This window comes from Musca vetustissima, unplaced genomic scaffold (genome assembly GCF_032173495.1).
Source record: "Musca vetustissima isolate MV318-11 ecotype Yass unplaced genomic scaffold, APGP_CSIRO_Mvet_v1 utg9641, whole genome shotgun sequence".
Taxonomy (NCBI): Eukaryota; Metazoa; Arthropoda; class Insecta; order Diptera; family Muscidae; genus Musca; species Musca vetustissima.
The window spans coordinates 351,265-367,386 of NW_026883216.1; the positions used below are offsets into that span (position 1 = coordinate 351,265).

Consider the following 16,122-nt stretch of genomic DNA (forward strand, 5'->3'; position numbering starts at 1 on the left):
AATAATGATGATTTAATATTTATAACATTAAAAATTACCGATTTTGAACAGCTTAACATAAATTTTTACTGAAAATATTACTTTGAAATGGTTCCTTTTGAGAATATCTGAGTTGATTTATGCATGTCCGTCTGTCTACGTATTCTTGTGAACAAATTACAGATCGCATTTATGATCCGATTTGAATGAAATTTGGCACAGCTCACCTTTTGGGGAAATCGGTTCGGATTTAGTTATAGCTCCCATATATATTTTCTTCCGATGTTATCTATAAAAAAACCCAATATTTGGTCCGTATTGTTGTATACGGTTCAGATTTAGATATACTCCCATATATATTTTGGTCCAACTTTTGGTAAATGGTGCACCAAACTCCCAAGGATTGTCCGATTGATTCAAAATTTCGCACAGCGTATTGAAATAGGTCCATATTAGTGTATAAGAAGTTCTATTCTACGCAAAAAATTCGTTTTTGATTCAGCAGCACTCTGTAATAAATAAAATGTCCATCAAAATTAATAAAACTGCTTGAAATATCATCTTCAAAATTTTCCCTCCATTTCACAAATGTATTTTTCTTCATGCTTTCTAAAACTTAAATTCGGTTGTTCTATTGATTTGCGGCGTATTTGTTGTGAAAACTGTTTATATATTTTGAACATTTTCATGTTGGGTGGTAAACGTTTTATCATTTGTAACTTCAAAGCGGTTAAGATTAAAACTTTAATTTTTTATTTCCTGCTCAAAGTCATGTAGCAAGTATCGTTGAAAATTGAAAACTTATCGAAAACTTAATTTCCAAAAATCCGCAATTTGGGTATAAATCTTCTCAACTGGCAACACTGTCAATATCCCAAAAATGCCGAATTTTAGGAAGTACCGCTATATGGGGGCTATACCAAAACGTTGCCTTATATATCTAATTTGAATACAAACCATCATAGAAGTACTAGCAAAGTCTGTGTAAAATTTCTTAGCTCTATTTGAATTATTGCTAAAGCTACTTAAATTTTATACTAATCAAGAATATATCGCCCATTTGCTGCAAGACAGGCATAACTCAAAATAAGTGATTTTCGAGTTTATGATGCACGAATATTCGCTCTAATACCCCTTATGTTGTGTAAAAAATCATATTAATATCTCTTAGGCACTCTAATTGAGACACTATAGAATTTCCTCTGTTCAATGTGATGTTTGTGTAAATTGAAAACTTGAAACGCATTTTTGGCAAAATCGTTTTTTTACTTTATGGGGTCTCCGACTATTATGCCGAGGTGTTGCAAAGAAAATGACAAATTTGATATAAATTCCGCCTTATGATGGAGGTCATAAAAATATCCACACTCTAATATGATAAGGTGCATATTTTGGACTTATAACTATAATTTCATACAAAATGTTACTTGAAAATTCTCACGCGTCACTAAACCAAAACCACCAAGTATGTCTCGTTGCATTAAAAAACAAAAAAAAAATATTTATTTATTACCTCATATATCAACAATGGAACTTCGAACACTTGAAACGAATTCGTGTACTTAATTCCTTACGAAAATAACGCTTTGTTTATTTTTGAAGAATGTTGAGAGTAATTTAACTTTCAATTTCACTTTATTTTTAGACATCCAAAAGGAAATCAATATAAGTGTGTCTGGAGGCTATAAAACGCAAATTATTCAATCAAAAAATTAAAGTCATTTCTTCGGTACAAACATGTGAACTATTTTTTAAAAAATAAATAAAGAAATAATGTCGAATGTGCAAAATTCGTGAGAAAAACCGCTGATTACTTTATCAGTCCGCTAGAGTTAAGTTATTAAACTTTATGGGTTATGGCTAATTAAATAGATTTTAGATAAAGAAACGTCAAATAGCCAAACTAACATGCCGACGAGGTTCAGTCAGTCATAACATCGATTAGTCGTTGAACAGTATTATTACAGATATACAGATATTTGATATCGATTAGATAGATTGGCGACATTCATGGCCAAGCGAAGTGTAAATAAATAAAGAAGGGGGAGATAGGAGATAATACATCAATCACAATCACACATTTTGCACAAGAATTCAGCACCACACCACTAATCAGCAATGGTAAACTAACAAATGTTATTTATTATTAACCTCAATAAAAAATGAATTCGCAATGCATTAAATTCTATTAATTTATTGACTTGTCATTCATTCAGTTTTTGTTTATTTTACAGACCCTCGTGCACTTGGGAATGACTTCTTGGACTTAAAAAAATCCTATTGAATTACAATTTTGATCAGCAACAACAGACAGCATCGCGACTAATGAAAGTCACATGACCACGAAGAAGATGGCTTTTCACAAATCAAGATGTCAGCATATTTTAAGCTATGCTTTTCTTTTATATATCACATGTAAGTAGTCATATAAAAAAGAAGAACTATTAAATTGAAATTCAATTCAATTGAATTAATTGGAATTTTTATTTCCTTTCCCAGTTTCACAGACATTGGCGCAGGCGCCTAATGGCCTAACGGTATCAACGCACGATATCACTGTCCTAGTTAATAAAACCGAAACATTTGATGTTATTGTAAGGTATGTATATCATAGTAATATTATATACACATATATAAATACAAGAAAATTGAGAAATCACTCAGTATGATGTTCCAAATAATACAACAGTAAATTGACAAGACCATTTCGTTTCACCCACCCAGACTGGACACTTGTATCTGATAGTGTTGGCAAATTTTTTCCGTCTCAAGCCACTACTTTAGTTCTTAGCTGGTCAACATTCACAAGAGTTTTGTTAAATGCCAGAAGCTAGAACAAGGGGAGAGTATCCTACCCTTTGGCGTACCTCTCCTGACAATCTTCTTTGTGGAACTCTACCCAAAGGTAGCATTGATTATACTGTTTTCCCATACCTCCCTCCCCAGACTTGGTATGAAGGATAATCTAAGACAAGCCTTAAAAATCTCCATTATGTTACAATTTGTTCTGAGGTAGTTATAACCCTCTCGAAGGCGTTCAAAGCTATTAACTACATTCATAAATTAGTCAGCGGCCACTTTATTTCCACAATTAATAACACTGGTACCTTTATAAAGGATAATAGCTTCAAATTGTAGCCGTTCACGATCAATCACGCGCCTTAGGATGATGAAGCTAATGGTACTATCCCTCTTGGCTATTACCGGAACATGCGATCAATCGGAAGTTTTCTAGAGGTCTTGTGTGGCCGGCCACGTTGGGATTTCAAATCTACATATCGCTGGCAACAACAAAATGCCCTCTGATATGCCTGCCTATCTTGTTTTGGCACTTTTGGGTGCTGGAGCCGACAGAGGAGTCAAAAGTGTCTATCGAACACACCCTGGTGGCTCCTTTGACTCACTGATGGGCACGAGGTCGCGTATCACCCCAGCGTTATGGAGTCATCCTTTAGCGAAGACCAGGAACCCATGTCGTTTGGTTAATTATTGGGGCGCCAATGCTTCGTCTGTCCAGAAGATCATTGACACTGGGTCGTTTTTGCCGAAACTCTACGCTTAGATCCGCTAACTATCCACGGCTGCTTATTTTATTCGCAATTACTCAATTAATATATTTGGGCTTCCTAATATCGGCAACCTGTTGACGATATAGCGTAGCCATAGCGCTTTCATTATTATTTGCGCAAGCCGCAATTAAATTAAATTAAAAACGCAAGGACATTTGAAATAATGACTGTGGCCTTTGGCGAGTATACTATGAGCAGAACAAATGTTTAAGTTTAAGGAAAGTCGAGAAGATGTCTGCTTGTAAGTGAGTTTTTGCTCAAAAATAAAATCACCTTTTTCACTAGCTGGCAATCCCGCGACGACCGGTTCTATGTTCCGGATTGACACGAAGAAACCAATCTTCGACCAAGGGCTGTCTATAGTTCTATCCACTTGAGCAAGAGTCTAATGACCCATACATGGAATGTATGAGGGCAGCGCTCAAGTGTGGTACCGCCGTGGTAGAGGTGCTTGACGTATACATTCTGCTGTTAAATAACTGTGCGCTGCGTTACTTGCCAGACAATAGTCATTTTGGGAGGTAATAACCGTCTGGTTTCAATACACATCATAAATTTTGGCATTCCGTCATCACAATTTACGTTGGAGGATGTTTCCAGTCTTATCAGAAGCGCGAAATCATCCAATTGCCTTGGTCCGGATGGAATCTCTATGGTGATGTTGATGAAGCTTAATGAGCTAGGAGAAGAGTACTTAATCAAAGTCCTCAATATGTTGTTAGCCACAAGATCCCGGTGTCTGCAAAATGGGCAGGGAGCCTGAACAAGGTTCCCAAGTCGCTAACAGGCACTGACAAAGCAACATTGTTAGCAGAATAAATAGAAATGGTCGATCAGTAGTAAACTATACGGCCCCAGTGTGGTGTCTCCTCATGACTCTAATAGACCACATACAATTTATATTGGGCGTGATTTGATTGATTGATACGGTGGACAAATCTGCCCTACATGTGGCAATGGCCCACATGAAACGCTACACCTCTTCAACTGTCCATTCAAATCCACTCATCTAACACCATCGTCTTTTTGGACACAACCGGTACGGGTCGCAGCTTTTTTGAACCCAGAGTTAGAAGCTGAATTAGACTAAAGAGAAAATACACAGCAGTATAATCTGACACAACAGAAAAAAATTGGTCTTTGTTCCTGATGATTTTTTTCTCTTCCTAAAACACCGATTGAGGAAATGAAACAAGAGGTATTGCCAATACCAAAAAGCAAGTTTCGAGGATCCGCAAAAGTATATTATATCTGAAGGAAATTAATCTAAAAGGGGCAAAACAGTTATTGATATAAATATATTTTTTAAAACATTTAAGGGGACGCCCCCATTCTCGGTGTCAAAGTTTTTTTTTATTTAATTCGAATCTACACTAATTCAAGAATGTCCCAGCAAAATTTCAAATGAAAATCTCAAGAACTCTTGAAGATATAGCCCATTTATTGTGTCAGCATCAAATGACGGCAAGAGTGATTCTCAAACTTTAAACGCATTTTCCTCCAAGCAGTGTTTTTACGAATGGCGGGCAAGATAACTCAAAAACTAATAACCCAATCGATTCCAAATTTTAGGACGTTTCTCTGTGAGTGTATTGCTATCGTATGAACTAGGATAAAGCCAATCGGTGAAGATCTTCCCTATTTTTTAACTTGGCTTGTGGTCAAAAAATCGGTGATTTTCCAAAAATATGTTTTCAAAGGTCCGCCATTTTGTTAATTTTTGAGCGAATTAAATAATCCTAGTTCATACGAGAGCCAGACATGTACTCTTTCTAACACCGTTGGAATTTTCGGATTCCGATTGATTTATTGTTTATTGCACTTGATAATCCATAAACATGATAATCAATATGATACAATCCTAATCCAAATATTTAATTTATTTTCTTTCCAGAGACCCATTCACCCAAGATTTTAATATCAAACTGAAAAAACAACATGATAATTCTGTACATTTGGATCCGATGGAATTCAGTGTCAGTGCTGGCAGTGATAAGAGTCAAACGGTTGTTATACATGGTCTTAAGCCAGGAAATTTGGAAATAACGGCGGAAAGTGAACCCAATGAGACATGGGTGTAAGTATTAAATTAAAGAACCAACACTCCAGGAGTGATTTGTGGTGCGCATAATAGGAATGTTAGAAATTAACATAATTTTTTTGATTTTACAGTACTGAAGATGTTTTCGTTCGTGTTACTGTGGCCAATTCCGAGGCAATTATTTACACATCATTGGTATTCGGTTGGATATACTTTGTGGCATGGTCTGTATCATTTTATCCACAAATCTGGACCAATTTCAAGAGAAAATCTGTTGTTGGGCTGAATTTTGATTTTATTGCATTGAATATTGTCGGTTTCTCGCTGTATTCAATATTCAATTGTGGCCTATATTGGATTCCGGAAATTCAAGCGGAATATTTCCAGCGTCATCCACGTGGTTTGAATCCGGTCATGTTGAACGATGTTGTGTTCTCATTGCATGCCATGTTTGCCACCTGTATTACCATATATCAGTGTTTCGTCTATGAGGTAAGAAGACTGATGGATTTCATCCAGAATTGGGTTTTGAATTTTTATATTTCTTTATAGCGTGGAGATCAGCGAATTTCTCGCGTTGCAACTGGTCTCTTGAGTTTGTTTGCTGTTGTTGTTATTGTATGTGCAGGTTTGGCGGCTGGAAATGTTTTCCATTGGTTGGATTTCATGTACTACTGTAGTTATATTAAGCTGACAATCACTATTATTAAATATGTACCTCAGGTGAGTTCCATCTTTTGGAATGTATAGAAGATTATAGGCCTATGTTATTAATTGAAGAGGAATTATCGAAGTTGAGGCTAAGGTTCGAACCTAGGTTATCAGATACAAAGGTTGTCAGACCACTTAGAGTTCTGAACTAATTATGGGATTCACATTTCTTCTTGATATTTATATTCGATTATTTTCTTTTTTAGGCTCTCATGAATTATCGCCGCAAATCAACGGTTGGCTGGAGCATTGGTAATGTGTTATTGGATTTCACCGGCGGTGTACTGAGTATGCTGCAAATGATACTTAATGCCTATAATTATGGTGAGTAATATCCGAAATTTTGTTCAAAATTACAGGTAAAATATTTTTTCTTTGTGTATTTTTTTATAGATGATTGGGTATCAATATTTGGAGATCCAACCAAATTTGGCTTGGGTCTGTTCTCAGTATTATTCGATGTATTCTTTATGTTGCAACATTACGTATTTTATAGGTATGTTAAAATGACAAAATTATTTGCATATATGAATTACATTACATATAACAAATTCTTACATATGTACATATTACCATTACTATACCTGGGTTAAGGATTAACAATTTTACACATACACAAATACACACATTATTTTTCATATTCATATAATTAACCAAAAGCTCATAAGAGATTTCCTAAAAAAAACAAAAGTATCATACAAAAGACTACAAATATGTTTATGTAAAAAATTAAAAAAAAAACATAAACCTTTTTTATAGTGATATAGTAAAATTTTAATCTTTACTTCTATATATAATTAGCTGACCCGGCAAACGTTGCTTTGGCTTAGCAATTATACCTTACTAGCATATGCCCGCTACTTCGTTAGCGAATGTGTGTAATATTAAAGCATGTATTAACATATTATTTTATTTTCACAGAGAACTGCATATGCCAGAAAAACTAAATATTCCACACATTAATATCGACCATAATTGAATTTGAGTACATTTTAGTACCAAATTTCATGTTTCGAACTCTAAAGGTTCACCAAAATCCAAATTTTACAAAATTTAGCTTAATTTAGCACGCATTATTTCCATAAGTACCTTCCTCAACCATCCAACAAAACTTCCTGCATACCCCGATCCTACAAAATTTCAAATTTCAGACTTTCAACTCTATTGGTTCAACCACAATTCAAATTGTACTAAATATAGTACACAGTAGTACGAATTTCCAAAACATCATACTTAACACAAACTTACACGCCCACAGTGATCCTTAATCCAAGTTTCAAGATTTCAACTGTATCGGTTCTCCCACAATTCAAATTGTACCAAATTTAGTACATAGTGGTACCAATTTACAACATATTCTACATGCCCCAATCCTACCCCCACACTGATCCTAAATCCAAGTTTCAGGACTCTATTTAGTACACAGTAGTATCAATTTCTTCTATCCCAATACTACACCCTCACACTGATCCTAAATTCAAGTTTTAGGATTCCAACTCTATCGGTTCACCCTCGATTCAAGTTGTACTAAATTTAGTAGATAGTAGTACTAATTTCCAAATATTCCTACATACCCCAATCCTACAACTCCACAGTGTTCTTAAATTAAAATTTCTGGATTCCAACTCTATCGGTTCACCCACAAATCAAATCGTACTAAATTTAGTACATAGTAGTGCCAATTTGACATCTTCCTACATACCCTATTCCTACACCTCCACAGTGATCCTCAATCAAAATTTCAGCATTCCAACTCTATCGCTTCACCCACAATTTAAATTGTACCAAAGTTAGTACAAATTTCTAAAACTTCCTACATACCCCAACCCTACACCCCACAGTGATCCCAAATCCAAGTTTCAGGATTCCAACTATATCGGTTCACTCACAATTTAAATTGTACCAAATTTAGTATACATTAGTACAAATTTCTAAAACTTTTACATATCTCAATCTTACACCTCATTCTAACTCCAAATTTCATGATTCTAGCTCTATTGGTTCACCCACAATTCAAATTGTACCAAATTTAGTACCCATTTCCAAAACTACGTTCATATCTCAATCCTACACTCCGACGTTAATGTTAATTTCAAATTCCAGGATTCCAGCTCGATTTGTATCTCCAACTTAAATTTGTACCAAATATAGTACCATATAGTACTTTTAGTACACATGAGTACACGCTTTCAAAACCACCTCCTTAAATATACCCTACATCTCCACCCTTATTCGCATTCCAAATTTCAAGTTTTTAGCTCTATCCATTCACATGCTACGAAATTGTACCAAATTTAGTAAATGTTAGTACTTTTCGCATACTTATAGTTCGAATGTCCAAAAAACCCTTTGCTATATCTATTCTACACTCCATCAGTGACCCTCAATCCAAGGTTCTAGCTCTACCGGTGAAAATGACTAAATGGTACTATATTTTGTACAATTTGGACTTTGGGTGAATCGATAGAGCTAGGATCTTAAATTGAGAGTTAGATTCATTGCTGTGGCGTAGGATTGAAGTATGTAGGAATTTTTTGATATTCGTACTAATGTGTACTAAATTTGGTACAATTTAAGTTTTGGGTGAATCGATAGAGCTGGAATCTTGAAATTTGAGGTTAGGATAACTGCTGTGATGTAAGATTGGTCTATGTAGGAAGTTTTGGAAATGCGTACTAAAAATTTGGTACAATTTAAATTTGGGGTGAATCGATAGATCTGAAATCCTGAAATTTGGAGTTAGGACCATTGTTGGGTGTAGGATTGGGGTATGGGATGTAATTTTGGAAAATTATACTTATGAGTGTTATATTGTACTAATTTGGTACAATTTGAGTTTTTGGAGTTGTGCGGTCTAGAAATGAAGAAATATTAGAAAAACCAATCTTGCGATGTTGTATCCCTTAGATTATACATAGTAATGTATTGTACTTGGTGAAGCATTTCAGTCTTTTCCATTCACATTCCTTTAGGTCGGTTATTTTGCGAACCCAAATATTGGGTTGATTTATTTGGCCTAGGGAAAAAACCCTATTGAAACTGGTGAAAATCGGTTCATATTTGTTTCTAATTTTAATGCATTGCATAACATGTTTGCATAATATGCATATTCCTATTATAACCTGAAATATCGAATAGTTAAACCATGAAACTTCTAAATACAAAATTTGAGTCCAATCGGATGAAAAATAAAAAATAAAAAATGCATGCACGTCCCAAATACAAAATTTGAGTCCAATCGGATAATAAAATGTAACAAATCGAGATCTACTTATAAAGGATTACATTAAAATTTTTAAAGCACTTGTTGTATAAATTCAAGGCTGGGACAACCATATGATAGCCTATACAGGGCGCCCCATTTTATTTTTGTCCCCTTGTTATTGGTTATATTCTTAATAACACTGATTTAGTTATTAAGTTCCTAAATACTAATATGCTTACCATATATGGCACTCTTTACAATTATTTTACTTTTTTAAGTAAGTTCTTCAAAACTTATTATTTTAATATTTATTTGAATTTATCATCTCATTCAGTGGCACAATTTTCTTTTGTGGTAAATATAAATTGGCAGCAAAATTGGAAATTTACTAAAATGCAAAATAATAATCCATCGATCATTTTCACTAAAATTAACATTCAAAGAAAACGAGTTCATTTTGCAATCAATATAAACCCATTTCCCAGAAGCATTATAAATATTTTTCGTAAGTTATATTTTCATTATTTTTTTTCAAATTTAAATCTATTCTACATGACTTTTCACATCTTCTCACTGTCCCATCTATTGTTTCGCTTTCAACTACTCCGCTTCTAAAGATTTTATTCAAACATATTTTTTATTGTAAATATTCCAAATCATTTTTAGGCATTCCGCTGACATTACAAAATCAAATGAAACCGTGGAGTCTGTGGTCGCAACCTCAGCCACACCCAACATTAAGGATTCTAAGATATCCGTTATTGAACAAAATGCAGCTTAAATTTATTATTATTTAAAAAAGCAATACATAGAATTTATTTGTTTTTATTTTTTTGGGGTTTATGTCTTTAGATTTCATGTTTTGTTATTGTTTTTAAGTAAATTGTACGTATTTCAATTGATTGTAATTAGTATACAATATACGATATTTAATAGTGTCTGTGCTTATTACTTTAGTTAGTTACATTGTAAATTATTTTTATTATTATTCATAATTGTATATTTTTAATGGAAAAATGTATTTTAAAATGGAAAATATATATTTTAAAAACATGTTTTACGTTTTTTATTATTATTTGCACACGTTGTATTTTTAGCTTTCTGTGTGTTGTATAAATTACCTTATAGTAAGTTTCTGAGAAGCATTGGCGTAGATGGTGGATCGTTTACACCGTTTCTGGAGAATATAGGAAAATCGTCCAGACTATCTACGCAAATGCTTGTTTGTAATTACATATTAAGCCTCTTTCGTTGAAATATTCTTTTAGAAACCATACACATTCTAATAGTTGAATTTTGCCCTTTTACATTTAGCCCCAGTTATCCTGTATATCCTGAAATTTGTGATTCTTGCAAATTTAATTTAGTTCCAATGCCTAAAATTTATGATTGCGATATTTCATTAAAACTCCAAACTGTTTCGGACACCAATCATAAAGAAGATTCCCAAAATACAATTTATTATCATCAAATAAAAAATTAATAAAAAAATTTTATGATTATTTTTTTGTGTATGTGTGCAATTTTAATTGTTTTAACCCAGGTAAAGTAGAATATTTGATAATAAAAATATATGTTCGAAAATATCGATTCGGATCATAAATATGTTTTTTTTTCGATCGTACCCAAACGCCACTCTTACCCGGCCGTGCCGACTGAGGGGCCACCTCCCCATAACGTAGGGAGAGAGTACACCCCATAATCCGGATTATGGAGAGTTAGTAATGTAGCGAAACACCGGCTACAGTAAAACACCAGCCAGTTTATAAATTAAATTACTTAAACTAACTACAGAAAGGACAGAGACAAACTAACTACACGAAGGAAAAACATCTGGCAACTATTTGTCATCTATAGATCTATATGTAGAATAGCATTTTTGATAAAATGTATAGGATCAGACATTGAAATACGATTGTACAAGTTACTATATATATTACATAGTGATCTATGAGTATTAGGTAGCTCAAAATTGGATCTCACTAAAGGACGATTTAGCGGTATATAATTACGAGTAAGACGTGAAGGCACCTTAAATTTCAGATTTCTGCCAATCCCATGTTTAGAGCGAAAAAGGACTTCATATTTGTTATACATCTCCAACAAAGGGTCGACATTTCGAAAACATGTAAATATGATAGGAATCGCGCTGAAGATACGATTTGATCCAAACTTTGATATCCTCTTATGGTGAACTGCATGGTTATAGAGTATAATATTAATATTATACTGTATTTTGATAAAAACAATATGGTAAGGACGTATATACCGACTATACTTTGGACAGTGATACAGTGATGATACCTACTTTGTGGTCTAACCGTAAGCACCAATGTGAAGGTATCAATTTATCCCATGTTTTTACCTTCTTGTATAAGGAGCGGAGCGGAATTCCACGCCAAGTCGTAACTTTTTCCATGATTTTGGCGTAAATTGGTAGGCTAAATCCGCTGATCTTGGAGCCCCTGACATCCGTGCTACTGAAGACCTTCGTTCATTCTCATAGCTCATACTATTTCCAGTAGAACTCCAAACAGTTCGAAACTAGCTACCCATAGACTATATACTCTCCTCAGTTTGTTGTGTTCTGGTCATAATAGTGGACTCTAGAGCGACCCCCAAAAATTAACTGATCACTACCAAAAACAATAGAGGTCTTCCTTGTCCAGAACCGGTTCTACATGCAAACTTCGGGACCACACAATGCCATTAGGTTGGGGGAAAATAAATCCATTATGAAAATGTCGACAAAATCGGAGAAATGTTCGAAGTTGAGCGGCATGTTAGCAGTCGTAACATCGCCCGGTAGCTAAAAATCGACCATAAAACTGTTTTAAACCATTTACACAAAGCTGGATTCAAAAAGAAGCTCGATGTTTGGGTGCCAATTAACAAAAAAAAAAAAAAAATGGTGGATCGAATTGCCATCTGCGAAGCCTTGTCCAAACGAAATGAGATGGACCCATTTTTTATACGGATGGTGACTGGATATTCGAAATGGATCACATACGATAACCCTGTGCGGAATCGATCGTGGTCAAAGAGTGGTAAAGCACCTCAAACGGTGACCAGGGAGGTTCTGCTATGCATTTGATGGGACTGTAAGGGGATTATTTACTATCAGGTGCTTCCATATGGTCAAACGCTAAAATCTGATCTCTACTGTCAACAACTCATGGCAACAAATCATACAACAAAACGGTGCATATTTGGCCCAAACCGGACATCCCGATGTATGTTAAATAATGTCTATAGTTCATATAAAAATAATGGATTTATTTTTCCCCAACCTAATGTAATACCCTTACAACATAGTTGTGTAGGTTGCAAAACCTTTACATCTTCTGGACGTTTCCAGCGGGATGTTTGGGGTTTAGTTTCAATGTCACAGTCATACAGTCATGATTCGGCACCAGCTATGACCTTTATTAGTTAATCTCGATAAGATTATTCATCTGTAAAAATTGCTTCGCATGAGCCGAACCATTTCGATCATTTTCTGCAAGACCGGCGTAAATAAAAAAATCGACATTGCAGAAAATACGTTTTAAGTTTGCAATTGACTCGCACTGAACAGAGGAAATTATAGATAAAGCGAACAATTCTGCGTCATTAACTCAAAAATCACGAATTTTGATTTATGCCGGTCTAGAAGCAAATGTGCGATATGCAACACCATCAGCAAACTCTTTAATAGTTATTCGAGGATTCTACTAGGGCGTCCATGGCGAGCATAGTCATTGACATATACTCAGCCTTCATTTAAAAGGTTATATTTGCAATTATAATGTCCTTGCGCATTTCAAATTCTCAAATTTTGCACAAAGCTTTGGTACATTTTTTCTAATAGTAAAAAATTGAAGATTAAACTAGAAGGTCCTGGGTTTATAAATATGCAAAGTTTGACACTTAAATTTAAGATTTTTCAAAAAATGAAGTTAATCAAAGTGTGTACTGAACGCCTCAAATATTCTCTTATTAGTATTCAGGATGTGGAAATAAAAATATTTGTCGATTGTGATAGCGTTAGGAGGGGGTCCTAAATAGCCTCTTTAAATTTGTTTACATATAAATATTCTAATTCAATTTATGTTTCTTACAGAAACAGTCAACCTTATGAACCGTTGCGTGGAGAGGACATTTCAAATGTGGATACCAATACAGAAGACTGAAATAATCAAGTTTTTTCTTTTAATATTATTTACATTGAAAGTCATTAATAAAATTCATATCAACTGCATTATATATACATAATTTTAAGGGTTATATTTATCAAAATATGTTTATGTATGCGTACTCAATTTAGAAAAGAATAAAATTGCTATTAAAATAAGAAATTTCATTGGTAAATTCTTAAAAGAAAAAAATCTAGATTTGGGATTGATTTCTAAAATTATTACAAAAACCAGGGGTCGATTCCTCCATATTTTCCTAATATGTAATCCATTTTATACTTATATCGACTGGATATATCATTTGGACCTCAACGAACCATGTACTTTTTGTTAAATGGATGCCTAACTCTGACATAAAAACTGACAAAATAAAATACACGTATTATATTTATAGGTGCACTAAAATTGCAAACTTAATAAATGTACTGTAAATAGGTAATTTGTTTACTTAAAAAAACAAAATCAAAAAATATAAACACAAACTTTATTTCGAAATAAAAAACAGTCTTTACATAGTCAATCTTTCAATCAAAAATTGGCTCAATTAATTTTTGCTTGGTCACAACTAACTTTTTGATTTTTTCTTTTAAATAAGTAAATTGAGCTAGTAATCGACATCGTAACCACTATTTTTGATTACGACAGCATACCTAAGAAGAATTGAATCTATAAGACGCTCAATGTGATGCTTGGATATACTATTCCTCCCATCCTGAAGTTTTTGATGAGAGGTTATGTTTGTTTGTGAAACTCTTTTTGCTATCTATGATACCTAAAATATTTTTCCATAGTGTGAAGATCTGATAATTGTTGTGGCCGTGGTTTTTGACAGTGTATGCTTGAGGTTATTTTCAAGCTGAAACACTCAAACAAGCTGAGAGAACTAAAGCGTTTTCAACACATTAGTATAAACTATCCTATCAATTACTTCATAATTCTTGTAAATAGACCGAACGTGGTACGATCAGGAGTGTCGTAACGCTACTAATATGAAAAACGCAGCGTATAGGGCAAGTAGCAACACGTAATGCGATGGAGAACTATCGGGAGAAAAGGAGAGAGGAGAACCGTATTTTCAGAAAAAAAGAAGAAAGAGCAAGAAAACGTGAGCGTGAGCAAATCGAGATGTACAGGAGTCACAATGAAGTCCGAAAATTCTACCAACGGGTAAAACACCAAATCGAAGGCTTTGGTGCAGGCACATCCTCCTGTAGAGATAAAGAATGAAACCTGGTGACAGATACAGACAGCGTGCTGAGGATCTGCAAGGAGCATTTTGAAAAACTTCTGGTATCAAATAGTAGCAGTGAAGTGGATACCCCAGAACCAATAATAGATGACGGTATAGAGTGTATATCACTTAGACAAGATGAAGTCAGAATAGCAATCAATCGGCTGAAGAATAATAAAGCAGCAGGTGCCGATGGGTTACAAGCCGAACTATTCAAGACTGGTTGTCAGATGCTGGTAAGGAACATGCACATTAGTACAATTTGGCTAGAAGATTGCATGCCCAATGATTGGAATCTCAGCCTCCTGCGCCCCGTGCACAAAAAAAGGAGACAAGACGATATGTGCCAACTATAGAGGAATAAGTATGCTTCCCATCGCATATAAAGTTCTATCCAGCGTACTGTGTGAACGACTGAAGCCAATGGTCAATGACTTTATTGGACCATACCAATGTGGCTTCAGACCTGCAAATCCAACATTGACCAGATTTTCACTCTGCGCCAAATCCTGGAAAAATCCCACTAAAAACACATTCCACCTATTCGTCGACTATAAGGCCTCATTCGACAGCCCTATCCGTTCAGAGGTGTATAAAGTCATGTCTGCATTTGGCATTCCTGCAAAATTAATTCGGCTATGCAGGATAACTTTAACAAGCACAAGATCAGCAGTTAAAATCGGAAATGACCTCTCGGAGCCCTTTAATACCGAACGAGGATTCAGACAAGTTGATAGTTTGTCGTGTGACCTTTTTAACATCATGCTGGAAAAGGTCATACGAGAGGCAAACGTGAACATAAATGGAACTCTGTACACCAAACGACACATGTTACTCGCCTACGCCGATGACATCGACATAATGGGTCGAACATTGCGAGCGGTAACATCCACCTTTGAACAAATTGAGAAGGAGTCTGCCAAAGTGGGTCTGGCAGTAAACGGCGAGAAGACCAAACTGATGGTATCAACGCGCAAGACGTCCAGTAGACTCGGACCAACTGAACTACAGCTTCGAGGTAGTCAAAGATTTTATATACTTTCGTACCGCCATAAATAAAACGAATGACATCAGTTTTGAAATTCGGAGAAGGATAGTGATGGCCAACTATGGTCTGAGCAAACAACTCAAAAGCAAGGCCACCTCCCGCCAGACCAAACACACACTTTACAAGACGCTGATACTACCCGTGCTGTTATACGGATCTGAAG

General features: G+C 34.8%; 1 protein-coding gene across 1 annotated transcript; it reads left to right on the plus strand.

Moving 5' to 3' along the window:
* Positions 1-2,295: 2,295 nt before the first annotated feature.
* LOC133330058 (cystinosin homolog) lies at positions 2,296-10,286 on the plus strand. Its single transcript, XM_061538529.1, has 8 exons — positions 2,296-2,394; positions 2,479-2,578; positions 5,443-5,625; positions 5,721-6,081; positions 6,142-6,312; positions 6,507-6,624; positions 6,694-6,796; positions 10,172-10,286. Exons 1-8 carry the CDS (start codon positions 2,316-2,318, stop codon positions 10,284-10,286), a joined length of 1,230 nt encoding a protein of 409 aa, XP_061394513.1. The 5' UTR covers positions 2,296-2,315.
* Positions 10,287-16,122: the final 5,836 nt, after the last annotated feature.